Here is a 16761-nt window from a genome sequence, read left to right as displayed (position 1 = left end):
TTATGCTTTATTTATATAGATTTGCACTCAATGGCTATTGCAGTGGAGTAGACTTCAATAGGGAATGCTATTATACAGTTTAGAGGGATCTTGGAGCACCTTTGAGACTCATTGAAAGAAAGGAGTTGGCAACAGCTTTCCTAGACTTCAGTCTCCTTCCTCAGATGCATATTATTATTATTATTATTATTATTATTCAAAGGTAATAATAGTCTGTAAAATCAATATGTAAAGAGTACTTGTAGCACCTTTGAGACTCACTGAAAGAAAGGAGTTGGCAACAGCTTTCCTAGACTTCAGTCTCCTTCCTCAGATGCATATTATTATTATTATTATTATTCAAAGGTAATAATAGTCTGTAAAATCAATATGTAAAGAGATCCAGTTTGAGACCTCTTTAGCTGCCCTGGCTCTGTGCTGTGGAATTCTGGGATTTGTAGTTCATTGTGGCACCAGAGCTCTCTGAGAAAGCTAAATGTCTCACAAAAAAACTACAAATCCCAGAATTCCACAGCAATGAGCGGTGGCAGTTAAAGTGGTGCCAAACTGCATTATTTCCTCAGTGTGGCTGGACAAAAGCCCCAACTGTGCTCCGCTTTCCTTAAAAACAGGTGGCTGCACCCACACTGCGGAAATAATCCAGTTTGACACCGCTTTAACCGCTGTGGAATTCTGGGATTTGTAGTTTATTTTGTGGCACCAAAGCTCTCTGACAGAAGAGAATAAATGCCTCACATATAACTAACCCACCCACCCCCAGCGTTGCATAGCTAAAAGAGCCGTGGCAGTTAATGCGGTTTCAAACCGAATTATCCCTGCGGGGTGAACGCAAAAAGCGGATGAGGAGGAATGAGTAAGGTAACAAATGCGCATGCGCGCAAAACCGCTCTGGGCGTTAACTGAGAAACACAACACAAGCTCCGCCTTTTCCGCGAAAAGGGGGCGTGGCTTAGTTTTGTGAACGCTCCAATAAGAGCGGGCGTCGTCGTTGACGTCATCACCCCGGAGGAGGGGGGAAAGGAGAAAAGGGAAAGGGTTCATTTCCGGTGCGACGTGGGTCACTTCCGGTGCGAAGGGGACGAAAGTGGGAAAGAAGAGCGAAGGGAGTGTATCTCTTGTGGGCGTGGCGTTTGGAGACGGTGGGCGTGGCCTAAGGGGAAGAAGGAGAAGGAAGGAAGGAAGCGAAGGAAGGATGCGCTGCTGGAACTTGGGGCCTTTGCTGCTCTGAGGCTGAAGGGCCTGAGATCGAGAGAGAAGGGGCTGCCCTTCGCCTTCTTCCCCCAGAGACGCCCCTGTAGCCTCCCCTCTGCGGGCCTCAGCTCCAGGAGAGGCTCCTCAGGGTCTCCATCTTGGGCTCAGCATAGGCTTCTGCTGCTGCTCTGGTTGCCATTAAGGAAAGGGAGGGGAGTGGGAGCCCCTCAGAAACAGACCCCTTGAATAAAACCCCTCTTTCAAAGGGGCTCCTCCATTTTAGGCTTCTCTTAGACCTCCTTCTTCTCTAGTTATCATTAAAAGGGGGGGAGGGGGTTACATTGCAGTATTTTGGACCCTGGAGGCGAGGGTAGCTGGAGCCCCCCAAAATACCTGCCCCTTTCGCCCCTTTTTAGGACCCTGTTTCAAGAGAGGCTTCCCCAGGCTTTCCATTTTAGGCTTATTTTAGACTTCTATACATATCATTTTTAAAAAGGGGAAGGGGCTCATATTGTACCATTTTGAACCCCATTTTCTGGCTCTTGCAAATGGATTCAGGCCGGGGAGGGTGGGAGAAGGCCAGCTTATAGTGGGAGCCCCTCCGAAAAACAGCCCTCCTTGAAAGCCCCTGTTTCAAGGGAGGCTCCTCAGGCTCTGGATGTTTAGGTTTTCTGGCTCCTGTGAACCGATGGGTTTCTGAGGGACGCAGAAGAAGGGGAGAGGGATTTTAGATAGTGTGAGATATATATATATATATATACATACACACACACACAATGGAGGAAGAAGGCCCTCCTAGGAAACTACCTCTTGGACAATGACATGAGCTGAGAGAGGGGGGAAATCAAGCCAGAAAGGAAAAGGATCCCAAACAACCTCCCAAGCCACCATGGTAAGTTTACATTGGACTATTAGCTTGTGAGTAATGTGTACTAATAGGTTAAAGTGTGTGCATTTCGAAATAACAGGCGTCCCTCGGCCTTCACTGGGGTTAAGGGGTGAAAGACCCTCCCATGAATGTGGGAGAAGCACAAATGATTTTAAAAACCATGCTATTTTTACCCCTCTGCAGGACTCTCCAGGTCCTCCGGAGCAACTTTATGGTCAACAACTGCCAGAGGTTGATCGTAGCATCATGCTAGAAGACCCACAGATGCCCAGAGAAGTGTTTTCTCTAGGAAAGTCTAGGTCCTCCAGCACAACTCTATGGTCAACTTCTGGCAGAATCATAGAATCCTAGAGTTGGAAGAGACCCCAAGAAGGGCCCTGATCCAGTCCAGCCCCATTCTGCCATGCAGGAACTCTCAATCAAAGCATCCCCATTGACAGATGGCCATCCAGCCTCTGCTTAAAGACCTCCAAGGAAGGAGACTCCACTACACTCCAAGAGAGTTTGTTCCACTGTCAAACAGCCCTGATTGTCAGGATGGTCCTCCTAATGTTGAGGTGGAATCTCTTTTCCTGTAGCTTGCATCCATTGCTTCGGGTCCTTGTCTCTGGAGCAGCAGAAAACAAGCTTGCTCCCTCCTCAATATGATATCCCTTCAAAAATTTAAACATGGCTATCGTATCTCCTCTTAGCCTTCTCTTCTCCAGGCTAAACATCCCCAACTCCTCATAGGGCTTTATGGTTTCCAGACCCTTCACCATTTTAGTCTCCCTCCTTTGGACACATGGCTCCAGTTCCTCAATATCCATTTTGAATTGTGGTGCCCAGAACTAGACACAGTATTTCAGGTGGGGCCTGACCAAAGCAGAATAGAGTGGCACTGTTACTTCTCTTGATCTAGACACTATATTTCTAAGGCCCGTTACAGACTGCCAAAATAAAGCTGCTTCGGGTCTCTTTGGAGGTATGCTATTTAAATGACGCATGCATCCTAAGAATCCAGAAGCTGCACCAAAGCTGCACTCCAGTGCTTAGGAATGGAGAGTGGCTTTGGTGTGACCTCCGGACTCTTAGGACCCATGCATCATTTAAATAGCATACCTCCAAAGAGACCCGAAGCAGCTTTAATTTGGCAGTCTGTAACAGGCCGAAGTTGGCGCTGGAGGATCTAGAGAGTCCTAAAAAGAATGTATTAGTCAAAGCTGCAAATGCGGAGGGCCAACTGTAATAGGGATCATTTGCTAACATTGTTCATCTTAATCCATTGGTGTTGTCCTTATGGTCCAGATTTGGCTGTGGGATGCTGAGGCCAAGAGGATAAACGTGCCTAAGCCTGCCTAGTAAGTTCATGGGTCGCTATCTTAGCCCCTCTGGTTCACCAGCAAAGTAAGAACTGGATGAGCGACTGGCTGCTGACTGTCTTTCCAAGGATGATCTCAAGGCTCTGGAAAGCTTGAGTATCCACAGGGGTTTGGTTCCAGGACCTCCTGTGGATACCAAAATCTGTATATTTTCAAGCCCCCTTAATTACAGTGTTGTTGTTGTTGTTGTTATTATTTACTTATACCCCCGTTCTTCAGCCAAGGCTATCAGAACAGCTTACGAATTGTTAATTAGACATTTCCCTGCCCTCAAGCTTACAATCTAATGAGATGAGACACAAAAGGAGAAGGGAATGGTAGTGGGGAAGGGGAAAGGTCCAGCAGATCTTCTCTCCCTCTGATGCCTGGACCAGGGCAGATGAACTGGAGGGAGGGCCCTTCTTCTTACTCTGATTAGGGAAGGCGTTGGGCCTACCTTTCTCTCCATCAGAGGCTAGGATGGAGTCAGATGCCTTCTGGAAGGGCTCAGTTCCTTTAGGGAGGCCTGATGGCATTGGCCTACCTTCTCTTCAGCATCTTCTTTCTCTGAAGATGCCAGCCACAGATGCTGGCGAAACATCAGGAACCAACTCTTCCAGAACATGGCCACATAGACCCCAAAACCCACAACAAACTGTGGATGCCGGCCACGAAAGCCTTAGTGGTGTATGAATTGATGTTTGGAGATTTTAAGGAACTAATAGGGATGTATAATTCAGTATTCGTATTTTATTGACTGTTCAATTGCATTGCATTACTTTAATGATGTAATTCTGCTTCGATCCTTGGAAGAGGCGGGATGTATCAATAAAAATTATTATTATTATTATTATTATTATTATTATTATTAGGCTTCACGTTTCCAGGTGAAATAAGGCACAGGACTCCTGTCTGTTTAATGGTTGCATGGAGGAGAGAATTTCAGTAGGTGTTGCTCATCACACAAGCGGTGCCTCCTGATATTATCACTTCTATGCAACTATTAAAGGAGACATGTCTCTTACTTCACTTGGCAACACAAATTGAGTTTTGTTTTGGTGGAACGGGTCCAGAGATCGTTAGATTGGTAATAAAAGAGCAATGTTAATTTTTGTGGCCATGGATGCTCATATGATTCCTGGTTAGGTACTGTCAAGGTAACTTACTATAACCAGCAAAGGATGTTATTTAAAGAGGCATAGCCCCAAGGGAGACTACCAATGCATGGTCTAGGAGCTGCAGTGTAATAAAGATTCATATGTGTCAGTGAATTCATAACACTATTAGTCCCTAGCTGTGTGTGTACAGAAGAACGTATTTGTTCATTGCTTTAATTTATATCCTACCTTTCTCCAGCCATGGGACCCTAGGCAGTGTAAAACAAAGTGCAACTGAAACCCTAATAACAAAAAGTTTAAAAAGCATTCAGCAATCCTATTAAAAACAGTAAAACGGAACTTGAGTCTTTGAGCTTTTTATTAGATTTAAAATGCCAGCTGATCAATAGTGTAAAATGGGTTTTGCTTTTAGGGACACCATCCTTTAAACACATTATCCTAATTCGTTCTCGCTGAAACGATATAGCTAGCAGTGGAAATTGTGTGGTCCTCCATCTGATGTTGGACTACAACTTCCAGCATCTTCACAATTGGATTTACTGGTTGGGGCTGCTGGGAGTTGCAGTCCAGTGACGTCAGGCCGCATAATTACCACTCGGGTGTGTAAGCTTGTGCTGAAAGTGCCTTTTCTTAGTCTTGAGTGCTTAGTATGTGGCCACTATGTGAGTGCAATGTGTCTTCTTGACATTATGGAAGACCAGAGGAAATGAAACCATTTTCTGTTTATTACCTTTGATGGATTGTTCTGTTCTTAATGGTTTCTCTCCCAGTTATCATGAGCTGGCAAAGCCAAATAGGTTTAGTTGCAAAGCTTAAGACGTTGCGACTCCGTTTGTAAGAAGAAATAAATTTAAACCTAATTTGTAATTATTTTCTGGGAAACAACTGTTATTTTAATAAGCCAGACATAATAAATGCAATGAATCTGAAGAACATAGGTAGGGAAGAACAAGCAGACTTTTAGCTTGACAAACAGCACACATGCCCTTTGTGTGCTGCATATAATGAGTGGTCTAGTTTTCTATGGCCCCATACAGACAGGCCAAAATAAAGCTGCTTCGGGTCACTTTGGAGGTATGCTGTTTAAATGTTGCATGCATCCTAAGAGTCCGAAAGCCGCACCAAAGCCACAATCTAGTCCTAAAGACTGGAGCGCAGCTTTGTTGCAGCTTCCGGACTCTTAGGACGCATGCATCATTTAAACAGCATACCTCCAAAGTGACCCGAAGCAGCTTTATTTTGGCAGTCTGTATGGGGCCTAAATTACAGTTTCATTATAACAGCCTTGGTGCCTATTACTTCACTCTTTCTCCTCTTTGGTGTTGAACTTTGCAGCATTCTTGTTTGTCCAAGCAATTTAATACAATCTCCCGGTAATTCTTAGTTTCCGGCCTTCCCTTTGTCTTTAGCAGTGTTTGTGCCACAAATTCTCAGATTTGCCTTTTGGTAATAAGCATATCACCATTTCTTTCTCAAGTTCTTTGCCACTTCCTATTGGCCTAGAAAGGTAGCTTATGATTTGTGATTTTGATCTGAGTTAGTAGGACTTGGGAAATCATTTGGACTTTAATTGATAAACCTTGCTTTACGTAGTATTTTGTATGGGTGTTGGATGGTTTTCAGTGTTATTTACATGGTGTCATTGCAAAAGATAAGCTAGTAACATGTTTAAGTGGTGGTTACATTTGCTTGGGATATATAATATTTAGTTAACATACCATATCTTAGTGCTTTCTTGGTTTCTCCCTTCTAACAACTGGCGATTTGAACCATTGTCTCTCAGTCCAATGCTCAAAACGCTACATCTCTCAAGTTCATATTCCTGCTGAGCTTTCAAGCCGACTGAATCATCTTGTGTCAGTGTCTCAGCCCCTTTCTTGTGTTCTATGCAAACAGTTTGCAAAGAGAAAAGATGTTCAGCCTTAGTTGGATATTTTAAAAACCACACCAAATAGTGCAGGTATAGTGAGTACTTCGCGGCGCTTGAGTGTTGACGGTGGAGAGAGAAACGCTGACTAAGAAGTAGCATGCAAGGGATAAATTGCACAAGCATCTCACTTCCTCTTCCAAAGAGCACTTCTGGGACCCATGAAGTAAGCACACCTATCTTTTTGAAATGTTTGGCAACCTACATGGGAGGCGTGTTGCCATACTGCTGGGAAAGTTGTGCTTTCTCTACAACGCAGTGAACATGGTGGCTAAAGCAGCTTTGTAGAGCAAACTTCTCTGCCGCCAACAGCTACCACTCCTCCAAAGAGCAGCAGTAGTTTTATACACTATGATATCTCTTTCAAATTACTCTCTAGCAGGTGACTTTGCAGGATGACTATGCTTCCCGTTCTACAGATAAGGAAAGTGTGGAGAGACAAGTGCAACTCTTACTAGTCATAGAAAGTTAGGAAAGACCCAGGTTTCCCAGGGACTACCTACAAGGACCTAAATAATGTCCAGAAGGTAACTGTTGGATGCACCTGCTTCCTTTCTATTGCTACAAAAGACATGTTGCTTGGCAGTTGTCGAAAGGATACCTGTGTTAGTGTGGTGCAGCAAAATAAGACTTGTGATCCTAGCCAACCTTTTCTGCATTGCTTGGCAATATAACCAGTCTTTATCCAGAGGTAGGCAGATAGTAAATTGAGATCAGCATTAGATATCTGGATGACTCACAGCATATTGGCATGTGCTTTTGCTTTCCAGCACTTAGCAGTACAAACAATAATGTGACTTACTCCACCTAAGTTAGGCTGCTGACTTGAAGAAAGGTTGAGGCAAGTAGGAGTGGACCTTTCTTGTAAAAGGAGCATGGACATCGTACAGTTGTACTATTGATTTACTGATTTACATAGTACTAGTATTAGCAGTAGCAGTAGTAGTAATAGTAATAATAAATTTTATTAACTGCCTCTCCCTAAGGCTCGAAGCAGGATGCAACATAATACATAAAACCATTTAAACACATTGAGTTAAAACACATAAAACACGGGACACATTAAAATAATCCAGATGGAGCAGCTTTCACCTAATGAAGGCCCCATACAGACAGGCCAAAATAAAGCTGCTTTGGTCCACTTTGGAGGTATGTTAGTTCAATGATGCATGCATCCTAAGAGTCCAGAAGCCATACCAAAGCCACAATCCAGTCCTAAGGACTGGAGTGCAACTTTAGTGCAGCTTCCGGACTCTTAGAACACATGCATCATTGAAATAGCATACCGCCAAAGTGACCCAACTTTAGTGCAGCTTCCGGACTCTTAGAACACATGCATCATTGAAATAGCATACCGCCAAAGTGACCCAAAGCAGCTTTATTTTGGCCTATCTGTATGGGGCTGAACGTAACAGGATAGACAGTAGTGATAAAGGTACAAAACAATATATAAAAGCAATGCATACTGTCTACTTGATAGCAATAAAATATGTGGTGGACTGCATTACCCCATGAAGTCTTACAAAAGAGGTCTTTGATATTCCTAGAAGGAATAAGCATTAGAGCAGCGATGTTCGAGAAACCAATGCTTGTCTGAGCTCAGTCCACAGCATATTTTCAGGAAGGAAAAGAACAATGGTAGTCAGTGGGCACAAATATGGTCCTAATCCTGGTTCTCCATATTAGATAGCCTAGGAAACACTGTCTTGTGGGAGGGAAGAATATTCCATGTTAAGGGTGCCATTGTGCTGAATGCCCTCCTTTGAAAGATTTTCAGTTCTGGTGCTGAGTTCAGAATGTGTTCAGAAGTCTCCTTTTCTTAAATTCTGTATCTATTGCATATATCTCTGTCAGATTAGATCTTGGGATCCTTGCATAAAGCCACAAATCTCCCAACTCTTTCCTTTCATCCACCTTTCTTTGTGTGCTGAGATTCAAGACCAGATGTGAGAAAGGAGGTATACAGTACAGCTGCTTTTAGTATTCAGGCCAAGCTTCTGTCGGGAAAGATTGACAAGCCTTTTCAAAAATATCAATGATAGATAATAATGTGCAAAACAGATGCGATAATGGGAGGAAAATGTGGAAGATTAATCTCACCATCATTTGTCAACACGACCAGAAAATAATTTTCTCCCATGGGATCTTTAACATGTTAGCATATAAAACGGCGGTTTGCTTTGACGTTCTTTGTAATTGCAAATGACCTCTGAGCAGGCAGTCTTATGGGATGTACGTTCTATTTTACATCTACAAAGAGAACATGAAAATTCGGTATTCTGTTGCTAAGATACAAGCTGTCAGTGTGCAAGCCAGCCTAAATTCAGTTCCGTTAAAGCAAGTTTCTGACTTTCGGCCGAACTGTTTAAGACACCCACATGTGATGAAGCCATCACTTTCAAACAGGAGTGGGCAAATTGGAAGGGCAAGGGGCTGCAGAAGTCCCTTAGGAGACCTGTTTCTGGAAAAGAAATTGAATTTTCTGTCCTTAGATGCCCTCTAAGGGACATATTTTGGAGCCTTTCTGGGCCATTTTAACAACAGGATGTGAACAGAAATCTAGAAACCTCCTTATTCTGTATAAAGGATGCTCTCATGTACTTGGAATATGCTTAAGTTTGCTCATAAGTTAAGGACTGGGAGTAGATGAAAGAGATTGGGATTGAAGAAGGGCGGTAAATAGGAGTGGGGAGAAAGGTGGATGTTCGGCACTGTAAACAAATAAGAGATCCTAGTGGAAGAATTTGAAAGACGTGATTTTGAATTTAGCATGGTCAAGACATTCAAAGTGCTAATACTTTTCTTGAAATGTGTTCAACAGGCATCTGAAGAGGCTTCGCTGCGAGCTTTGGAGAGCCTGATGACAGAGTTTTTCCACAATTGCACTACTAATGAAAGGAAGCGTGAGATCGGTACGTTCGTGTATATTCCCAGCATCTACAACAAACTTTCTCCAACTGCTGTAGCAAACAGCTTTGGTTATGCATAACACCAGAAAGAGATTTCAGAGTTAACAGATTTCAGCTAAAATGAGAGTGTCCTTTTTATGTAACTTCAAATTTTGTTGCATTCATAAAACTCTTTGAATAAAAGCAGAGCATTCAACTGCAAACCCCCCTAAATCACAACTGGACAGTTCAGTCCTTCCTTGAGTCATGATAAGGACAGTACTAATATCTTCAGTCAATACGAATAGCTTTCAATCAAGTCTTGTATAGAAACAGCAAACATGGCCCACCTGCATAAATGTATATATGCAATCTGGAACAGCTTGAACTGTGAATAGCAAGCCACCCAGAAGGAACTGTTGCTTTCCTTGGAAAGTGGGTAACAGCATAGCTAATTTCCCTCTCTGAAGGGTTGCCAGGGAGGTTCTGTACCTTATTTCAGTACATAAATATAAAATACATTTTCATAGCACAGATGAAATGCACAAAGACTGCATGAATTGCATAGCTAGAAAGTGATACAGAACTGCAAGAATCTCTGCTCACAAGATTCTTCTTTTCTCCCACTTGCTCCTGCCTTCTGCATCCATTTGAGCACAGGAATAATCTGCATTCCAGAGTAAGCTCCCAGCGGACTGTTTCAAAAGTGTCTTTCTATGCCAGGAAACATGGATTAGATGCCCAGCCATTATCTTTAGGCATCCAATAGCTGGAAGGATGATCAGCTCTGGCATGAACAGTAATAATAGGCCACTGTTATTCTCCCATCTCAATTTGACAAGAATTTGTCAGTTACAGTGGGGCTATCCCTTCCCTCCCAAAAAATGTACTTAAATAATTGGTAGACCACTGCTTCTTGTAGTGGCAACAGCGATGATGCTTGACAACCTGTGAGATGCTTTTCCGTTTAAGATGCAAGAATCAGTTTTGAAGGTGTGAATGAATTGATTAATGGATTAATGAATTTTAACCCATTTGTAAATTATTATTCTTTTCCAGAGGAACTCCTAAACAACTTTGCCCAGCAAATTGGCGCTTGGAGATTCTGTCTTTATTTCCTTTCAAGCACGAGAAATGACTATGTAATGATGTACAGTTTGACGGTGTTTGAGGTGAGATACCAAGCAAGAGTGAACCTACCAAAAGCATGCTACTTACAAGAATTCTAAAGTTAAATCTTGCAATAATTTGTTTTGATTTAGGGCTGTTTGCATTTCCCATGTTTCTCCTCTTTTATCCTCCCTTCATTGGCCCCCCTTCCGCATCCGGTACAAGCTTTTGTTATTGACTTTCAAAGCCCTCCATGGATTGGCCCCTCCTTACTTATCTGACCTTCTTTCTCCTTACATTCCTACTCGTACCCTCCGCTCTGGTAGTCAAGGTCTCCTGTCACAGTGTAGGACTACCACTGCCCCCTCCCGAATTCGTCCCTTCTCGCTTGCTGCCCCTTACTCCTGGAACCTTCTTCCCCCACATGCACACCGCATCACTTCTCTACCCAGTTTCAAAACTGAGTTAAAAACTATATTGTTTAGAGAAGCGTTCCCAGAGGCGAGCCCCTCTCTGACCCAGGAAGCCTCCTGTTAACCATCCATTAAGAAGCAAGCCCTTCCTCCAGTCCATCTGCCTTGGTCCAGGCCTTGGAGGTGGAGAAGATCTGCTGGACCTGATCCGATTCCCCACCACCACTCCCTTCTCCTTTTGTGTCGAGTCTTTTTAGATTGTAAGCCTGAGGGCAGGGAACTGTCTGACTAAAAGATTGTATGTACAGCGCTGTGTAAATTTACAGCACTTTATAAATAAAGGTTGTTAATAATAATAATAATAATAATAATAATAATAATAATAATAATATAGAGCAGAGGTGGTGATCAGTTTCTGTGTACTTTTGATACCCTGCTCTAATGTTGAGGTGGGAAACCCATGAGTATCAGCATCCCCAAGCCTTCCAAAAGACTGCAGGCTCACTCTTGCTCTCTGGACCTCTCTTCTAGAAATCACTTAATCTTCTGCTTTGTGTGTGAGAGTAGTATCTCTTGATTTAGTATTTTAACTGTCAGCTCTTAACTGTAGGCATAACCAGAGAAGAGTTTTCAAAGATCTCAAGTCTAATACAGAATGTTCTTTTATGTTTTTTCAGAACCTGATTAACAAGATGTGGCTTGGAGTCCCATCTCAAGATAAAATGGAGATTCGCAGCTGCCTGCCCAAGCTTCTTTTGGCTCACCATAAAACTCTGCCTTACTTCATCAGGAACAAACTTTGCAAAGTCATTGTGGATATTGGCAGGCAAGACTGGCCAATGTTCTACCATGACTTCTTTACAAATATTTTACAGGTACGATGTTTCCTAGACATCCCACTTCTGAGTTCAGCTTTTGTAGACTTGTCTGAATGAAAACTGTGCAAGGAGGAGAATGATAGGGCCCAAGTCCTGTTGTCCATTTACACTGGCTTTTGGTATGTATGACCTATGACTCCAGTATAGATTGCACCACACTGCAGAAATAATCAGATTTGACACCACTTTAATTGCCATGGCTCTGCTATGGAGTTCTGGGAACTGTGGTGTGTTGTGGCACCTGAGCTCTGCTGGTAAGGTGCCAGTATGCTTCCAATCTGAAACTGAGTTAGCTGTGACAACATTTACATTCCTAAATGGCCTAGACTCTTGATATTTGAGGGAAGCTCTCTCCTTGCCTGAGGACTGAGGCCTATTGGGTGGGTCTTCCTCTGTCTTCTACTGTGTGAAGACCTAGGAGAGTGCTTTCTTGGTGATTTATATTGTTTTAAATGGTGTAAATTAATTGTATTTATTTATTTATTGACTTTATCAATTTAAATTTATTAATTTAAATTCTTCAAATTGATTTGGTTTGATTTAAATAAAATTAATTTGTTTACATTGGTTTTTACTTGAGCACTGCCCTAAGATCTTTTGATACTGGCAATATTTCAATAAACAAACTCAGCAGTAAGCTTCTTTCAAAATGATGGAAGCAGGGAATGCTAGTTATTAATATTAAAACCTGGTTTGCTTAACAGTTGATCCAGTCTCATGTGACAACTCCGCTTGGGCTGATTATGCTGAAGACGACATCTGAAGAGTTGGCATGTCCACGGGAGGACCTCAGCATCGCACGGAAAGAGGAGTTACGCAAATTGCTCCTGGACCAGGTCCAGACTGTCCTTGGGCTTCTTACAGGTTAGCGGAAGTAGTGATATTTGTGATAGCAGAGGAGTTGCTGGTTTTGCAGCAGTATCACATTTATATTGAAATGCTTTTTACAAGAACCACAAGCAAGTGAAGCAGACAGTACTGTATTCATCTCAGTATCAAGGCACCTTTAATTCCTGGACTTTCCAGAATGATCATGTGGTTTGCATGTGTCTGTAGTTTTGGGAGGTAGTTTCCTAGGATATCTCCATTGGCTACTGATCTGTTTGCAGATAGAATTCAAAGTGCTGTTTTTGACCTTTAAAGCACAACGTGCCTTGGATCCAGACTTTCTGAAAGACTGTATCTCCTTATACAAGCCAATGAGAGTTTTAAGATGTGCATAATGATTTCAGATAACAGTTGTTTTTCTTGAAAGCAAGTCTCCTTTTAGGAAATTACTTTTAGGAAATTTAGGAAATAGGAGGAGGATGGCTGCTCAGCTACTGAAGAGCATTATTTTTCCTCTTTGTTTAAGGATAGTAATGTTGGGTGTTGATGTCTGGACAGATGGCAGCTTTAATTAATATATTTTCTTCCAGGCTGGAAATGTAACTCAATTATATGTCTCCCACTAATATTGAAACTTTCTCCTGAAATAATACTGACATTTTAATAGCCAGATATATTTGCATCTAATTGTTGACAGCCCTATTTATTTAAAAAGAAATATAACCCTAAATAACGTCATACTTACAACTACAATACCCTTGGTTAAATAGTCAGTTTTGGCTTCAGATAGTATGCTGACTCTAACTCAGAAGGGGAAGGATTTCTAAGCAAAAGAATAACAGCTATAATGTTTATCTGAGCTCCTTCAACATCCATAGCTGGTCATCAAGGACACTTTGCAAATGTAGGCTTGGTAAATATAAAGATAAAGGGGATCTTAATGGGTGAAAAGTAGCAACTTCTGCCTTCAGGTTGCAGCACAGATCTCAAAGTTAACTTGAGCAGTGAACATAATATTCTCTGCACCCACACATGCATTAAAGTAAAAGTTTGAAAGGAGGTCTTAAAATGCTTCAGGTTTCTCAGACAGGCTTTGAATATTGACATTTGTATTGGATATAAAAGGACTATAACTGTAACATGTAACTGAAACTTACATAGGCCTGTTACAGACAGCCAAAATAAAGCTGCTTCGAGTCACAGTGGAGGTATGGTGTTTCAATGATGCATGCGTCCTAAGAGTCCAGAAGCCACACCAAAGCCACGCTCCAGTCCTTAGGGCTGGAGCATGGCTTTGATGTGACTTCTGGACTCTTAGGACGCATGCATCATTCAAATACCATACCTCCACTGTGACTCGAAGCAGCTTTATTTTGGCTGTCTGTAACAGGCCACAAATATGTGAGAATTTGCCTGCAGTTCCTAGCTGTTTTTCTCTTCTTTTTCATAGGTATTTTGGAAAGCATCTGGGATAAATACAGTGTCACTGCTGCCACTCCACCACCATCTCCAACTTCAGGAGAAAGTGGTAAGGCCTGAGTCAGTCCCTCAACCCAGTTGCTTTATTTTCTGTGTCTTTATTGACTTTTATGCCTGACTGATACTAGGAAAGAATATGAGAAGGTGGTGCCATTTTAAAAAATCACCCACGCTGTATGAGAGCTACTGCAGTGCAGCTCTTTTTTATGCCACAGATCATTGGAAGAGTCCATGAGCTGCCATCATTAGCCTACTTTCTGGAGGGGTGATGCTGACTTGGAAGGAATCTCATCTTGGATTCCTCCCACCTGGTCCAGGGCTTCTGCTATTAATCCTGGTAACATGGCAAGGAGCCACACTGCAGTGACTCTCATTGCTGGTATACTGTCTGAATACACCTTTTAATGATGTGCATGAATTCATCTCATCCTTGTCACATTGGACATTCATAATTTGAAGAACTCCATGCCAGACTATAGTAATTTATGTTTACTGAAGCACTTCCTGTGCCATTTGTGAAGATTTTCTATCCCTTCAGCACAAATGCCAGTACCTCTAGCTCAGAAACCAGCAAGGGCTGTAAATTGCACAAAAATGATTCATTCTGACATTTGCTGCACCATTTTAATTAAAGGACACATAGAGTTCAAAAAGGACAAGCTGCATTACGGTTTAGCTGACATACCAAAATACTTAAACTCTCTGAGCAAATTCTGTCCAAACTAACTTAGGGCTTACAGTAAATGGAAACAAGTGCAACACACTCCCATGTCTGCTATTTTAAACCATGGCATAACCTTCAAACAGAAGCAATGGCATAAGCTCCTCAAAATGTGCATATGGAAAGAAACTACATTGTGGGAGCATGTTTTACAAGAATGGTTCACTAAAATTTCACTGGTGAGTTGGCAGAACCCATTAGCAAAGGACCTTATCACATGGGGAAAAGCAAAATCGGGGATTTAAACAGTGATTATCCCAGGCAAAACGGATATGGCAATTAAGATTTTCAAATGACGTCGCTATTAAACAAGCAATAAACCGCAATAAATCAATCATGGGGAAATCCCAAAAATGTTTTGTTGCTGTTTATTGCCTGTTTAATAACGATGTGTGTGTGAAAATCCCCCACAGCTCCTTAGTGATGCTGTAGGAGTCAGAATATCCCTAGTTTAAATCCTGTCTCAACTGTGTCTGCAAAATAAGCTCATAGTTGTTTCTTTTGCTTCCTTAGGTGACCTTTTAAGTAGCCTGTTGCAAAGTCCTAGTGCAGCCAAATTATTGAATCAGCCAATTCCTGTCCTCGACACAGAGAGTGAATATATCTGTTCCCTGGCATTAGAGTGCCTAGCTCACCTTTTCAGCTGGATCCCTTTATCTACAAGCATCACCCCTTCCCTCCTTACTACTATATTCCATTTTGCCCGCTTTGGCTGTGACACTCGGGCCAGGAAGATGTCCTGCATCAATGGGAGCAGCCAGAACTCTGCCTTGAGTCAAGAACGTGGCCGACTTGGGGTGCTTGCTATGTCTTGCATCAACGAACTGATGTCAAAGAACTGTGTGCCTGTGGAGTTTGAGGAGTATTTGCTGCGGATGTTCCAGCAGACATTCTACCTCCTACAGAAGATCACCAAGGAGAATAATGCCCATACGGTGAAGAGTCGGCTAGATGAACTGGATGAGAGGTAAGGGAGAGCTAGCTAATGAAATAGCTGTTGTCAACCTTCCTACTTATTGCAAGATTGTTTTTACTGACTTACCATGCATGGTGTGTCTAATCACCTTTTTTCAGAGTCGTGTGGTGAAGAAGGAAAGGCAGGCAGGTAGGTGTAACCAGGTATGTTGGCTGTGGGAGCTTTACTTTTCAAAGTGGTTGTGGTGTTGTAGGTTTGTATTCCTTCTTCCTCCTCATTCATTACAGTTTGACTGCAGGTCTGAGATTGTACAAGATCTGAATTTGCCTTCATTCGGTTGTTGGTGAAAGCAGCCAAAGAGACCCTGTGAGGTAAAGGAGTATTCCTTTTCTAGTTGGCATCTTCTGTCTTATCCTAAAAGCACTGAGTGGAGGATTTTAGGCTTTGTGGGAATGACAATTAATCATAGGCATTCAAAGAGAGAGCCATGTTAATATGTTTTAGCATAAAAAGCCATAAAGCAATCCAACTTATGCTAGAAATGTCTTTTTCCCAGATAGCGTCAAAGGTGCTACTGGTTCCGTCTTGTCATTTTAATCATAGGCAGGCAGTGTACAAAAAACTCTTTCCCAACTTGGTATTTTCCAGATACTTTGGAGTGCAGCTCCCATGATCCCCAGTAACCAAGTTGCCTGGCTGTAATAAGACTTGAAGTCCAGTTTTCTAGAGTGTGAAACACTGCATTAGAATTTGAGGGTTGTTTTTTTTAACATAGAGAACAGTTATGGATAGTTGAAATAAATCGTACTCTTTCAGAGACCTGTGAGCCAACTATGTTAAACCAGTTCCAGGATCAAATTCTGTTCTTCATTTTTCTGCACTCCTTTTTTGAAAAGATGTGGGGAGATGGCAACTTTGGTCAAGATACAGTACTTCCTTAATACAGTTCTTCACAGAATTATACAAAGAAGCTTTTTGGATTGCTTTTGTTAACTACGTTAAAGTACTTTTGGCAAGAAGATAAAGCAAAGCAGCATATCTTAGCTTGTAGTGCCATTGAAAT

General features: G+C 42.2%; 1 protein-coding gene across 1 annotated transcript in view; it reads left to right on the top strand.

The window, feature by feature from the left end:
- Positions 1 to 1077: 1077 nt before the first annotated feature.
- The window catches only part of LOC149306314 (exportin-6), a 37181-nt gene continuing 21497 nt past the window's right edge, over positions 1078 to 16761 (top strand). Inside the window, exons 1-7 of the mRNA XM_089539788.1 lie at positions 1078 to 2083; positions 9287 to 9377; positions 10413 to 10525; positions 11554 to 11751; positions 12459 to 12618; positions 14033 to 14110; positions 15296 to 15749. Of these exons, the coding sequence (XP_089395914.1) occupies positions 2081 to 2083; positions 9287 to 9377; positions 10413 to 10525; positions 11554 to 11751; positions 12459 to 12618; positions 14033 to 14110; positions 15296 to 15749 (1097 nt within the window). The 5' untranslated portion in view covers positions 1078 to 2080. The remainder of the gene's footprint in view (positions 2084 to 9286; positions 9378 to 10412; positions 10526 to 11553; positions 11752 to 12458; positions 12619 to 14032; positions 14111 to 15295; positions 15750 to 16761) is intronic.

This window comes from Sceloporus occidentalis, unplaced genomic scaffold, assembly GCF_023333645.1.
Source record: "Sceloporus occidentalis isolate IW3139 unplaced genomic scaffold, rSceOcc1.0.p SCAF_10, whole genome shotgun sequence".
Taxonomy (NCBI): Eukaryota; Metazoa; Chordata; class Lepidosauria; order Squamata; family Phrynosomatidae; genus Sceloporus; species Sceloporus occidentalis.
This window is presented reverse-complemented; position numbering and strand designations above follow the sequence as displayed.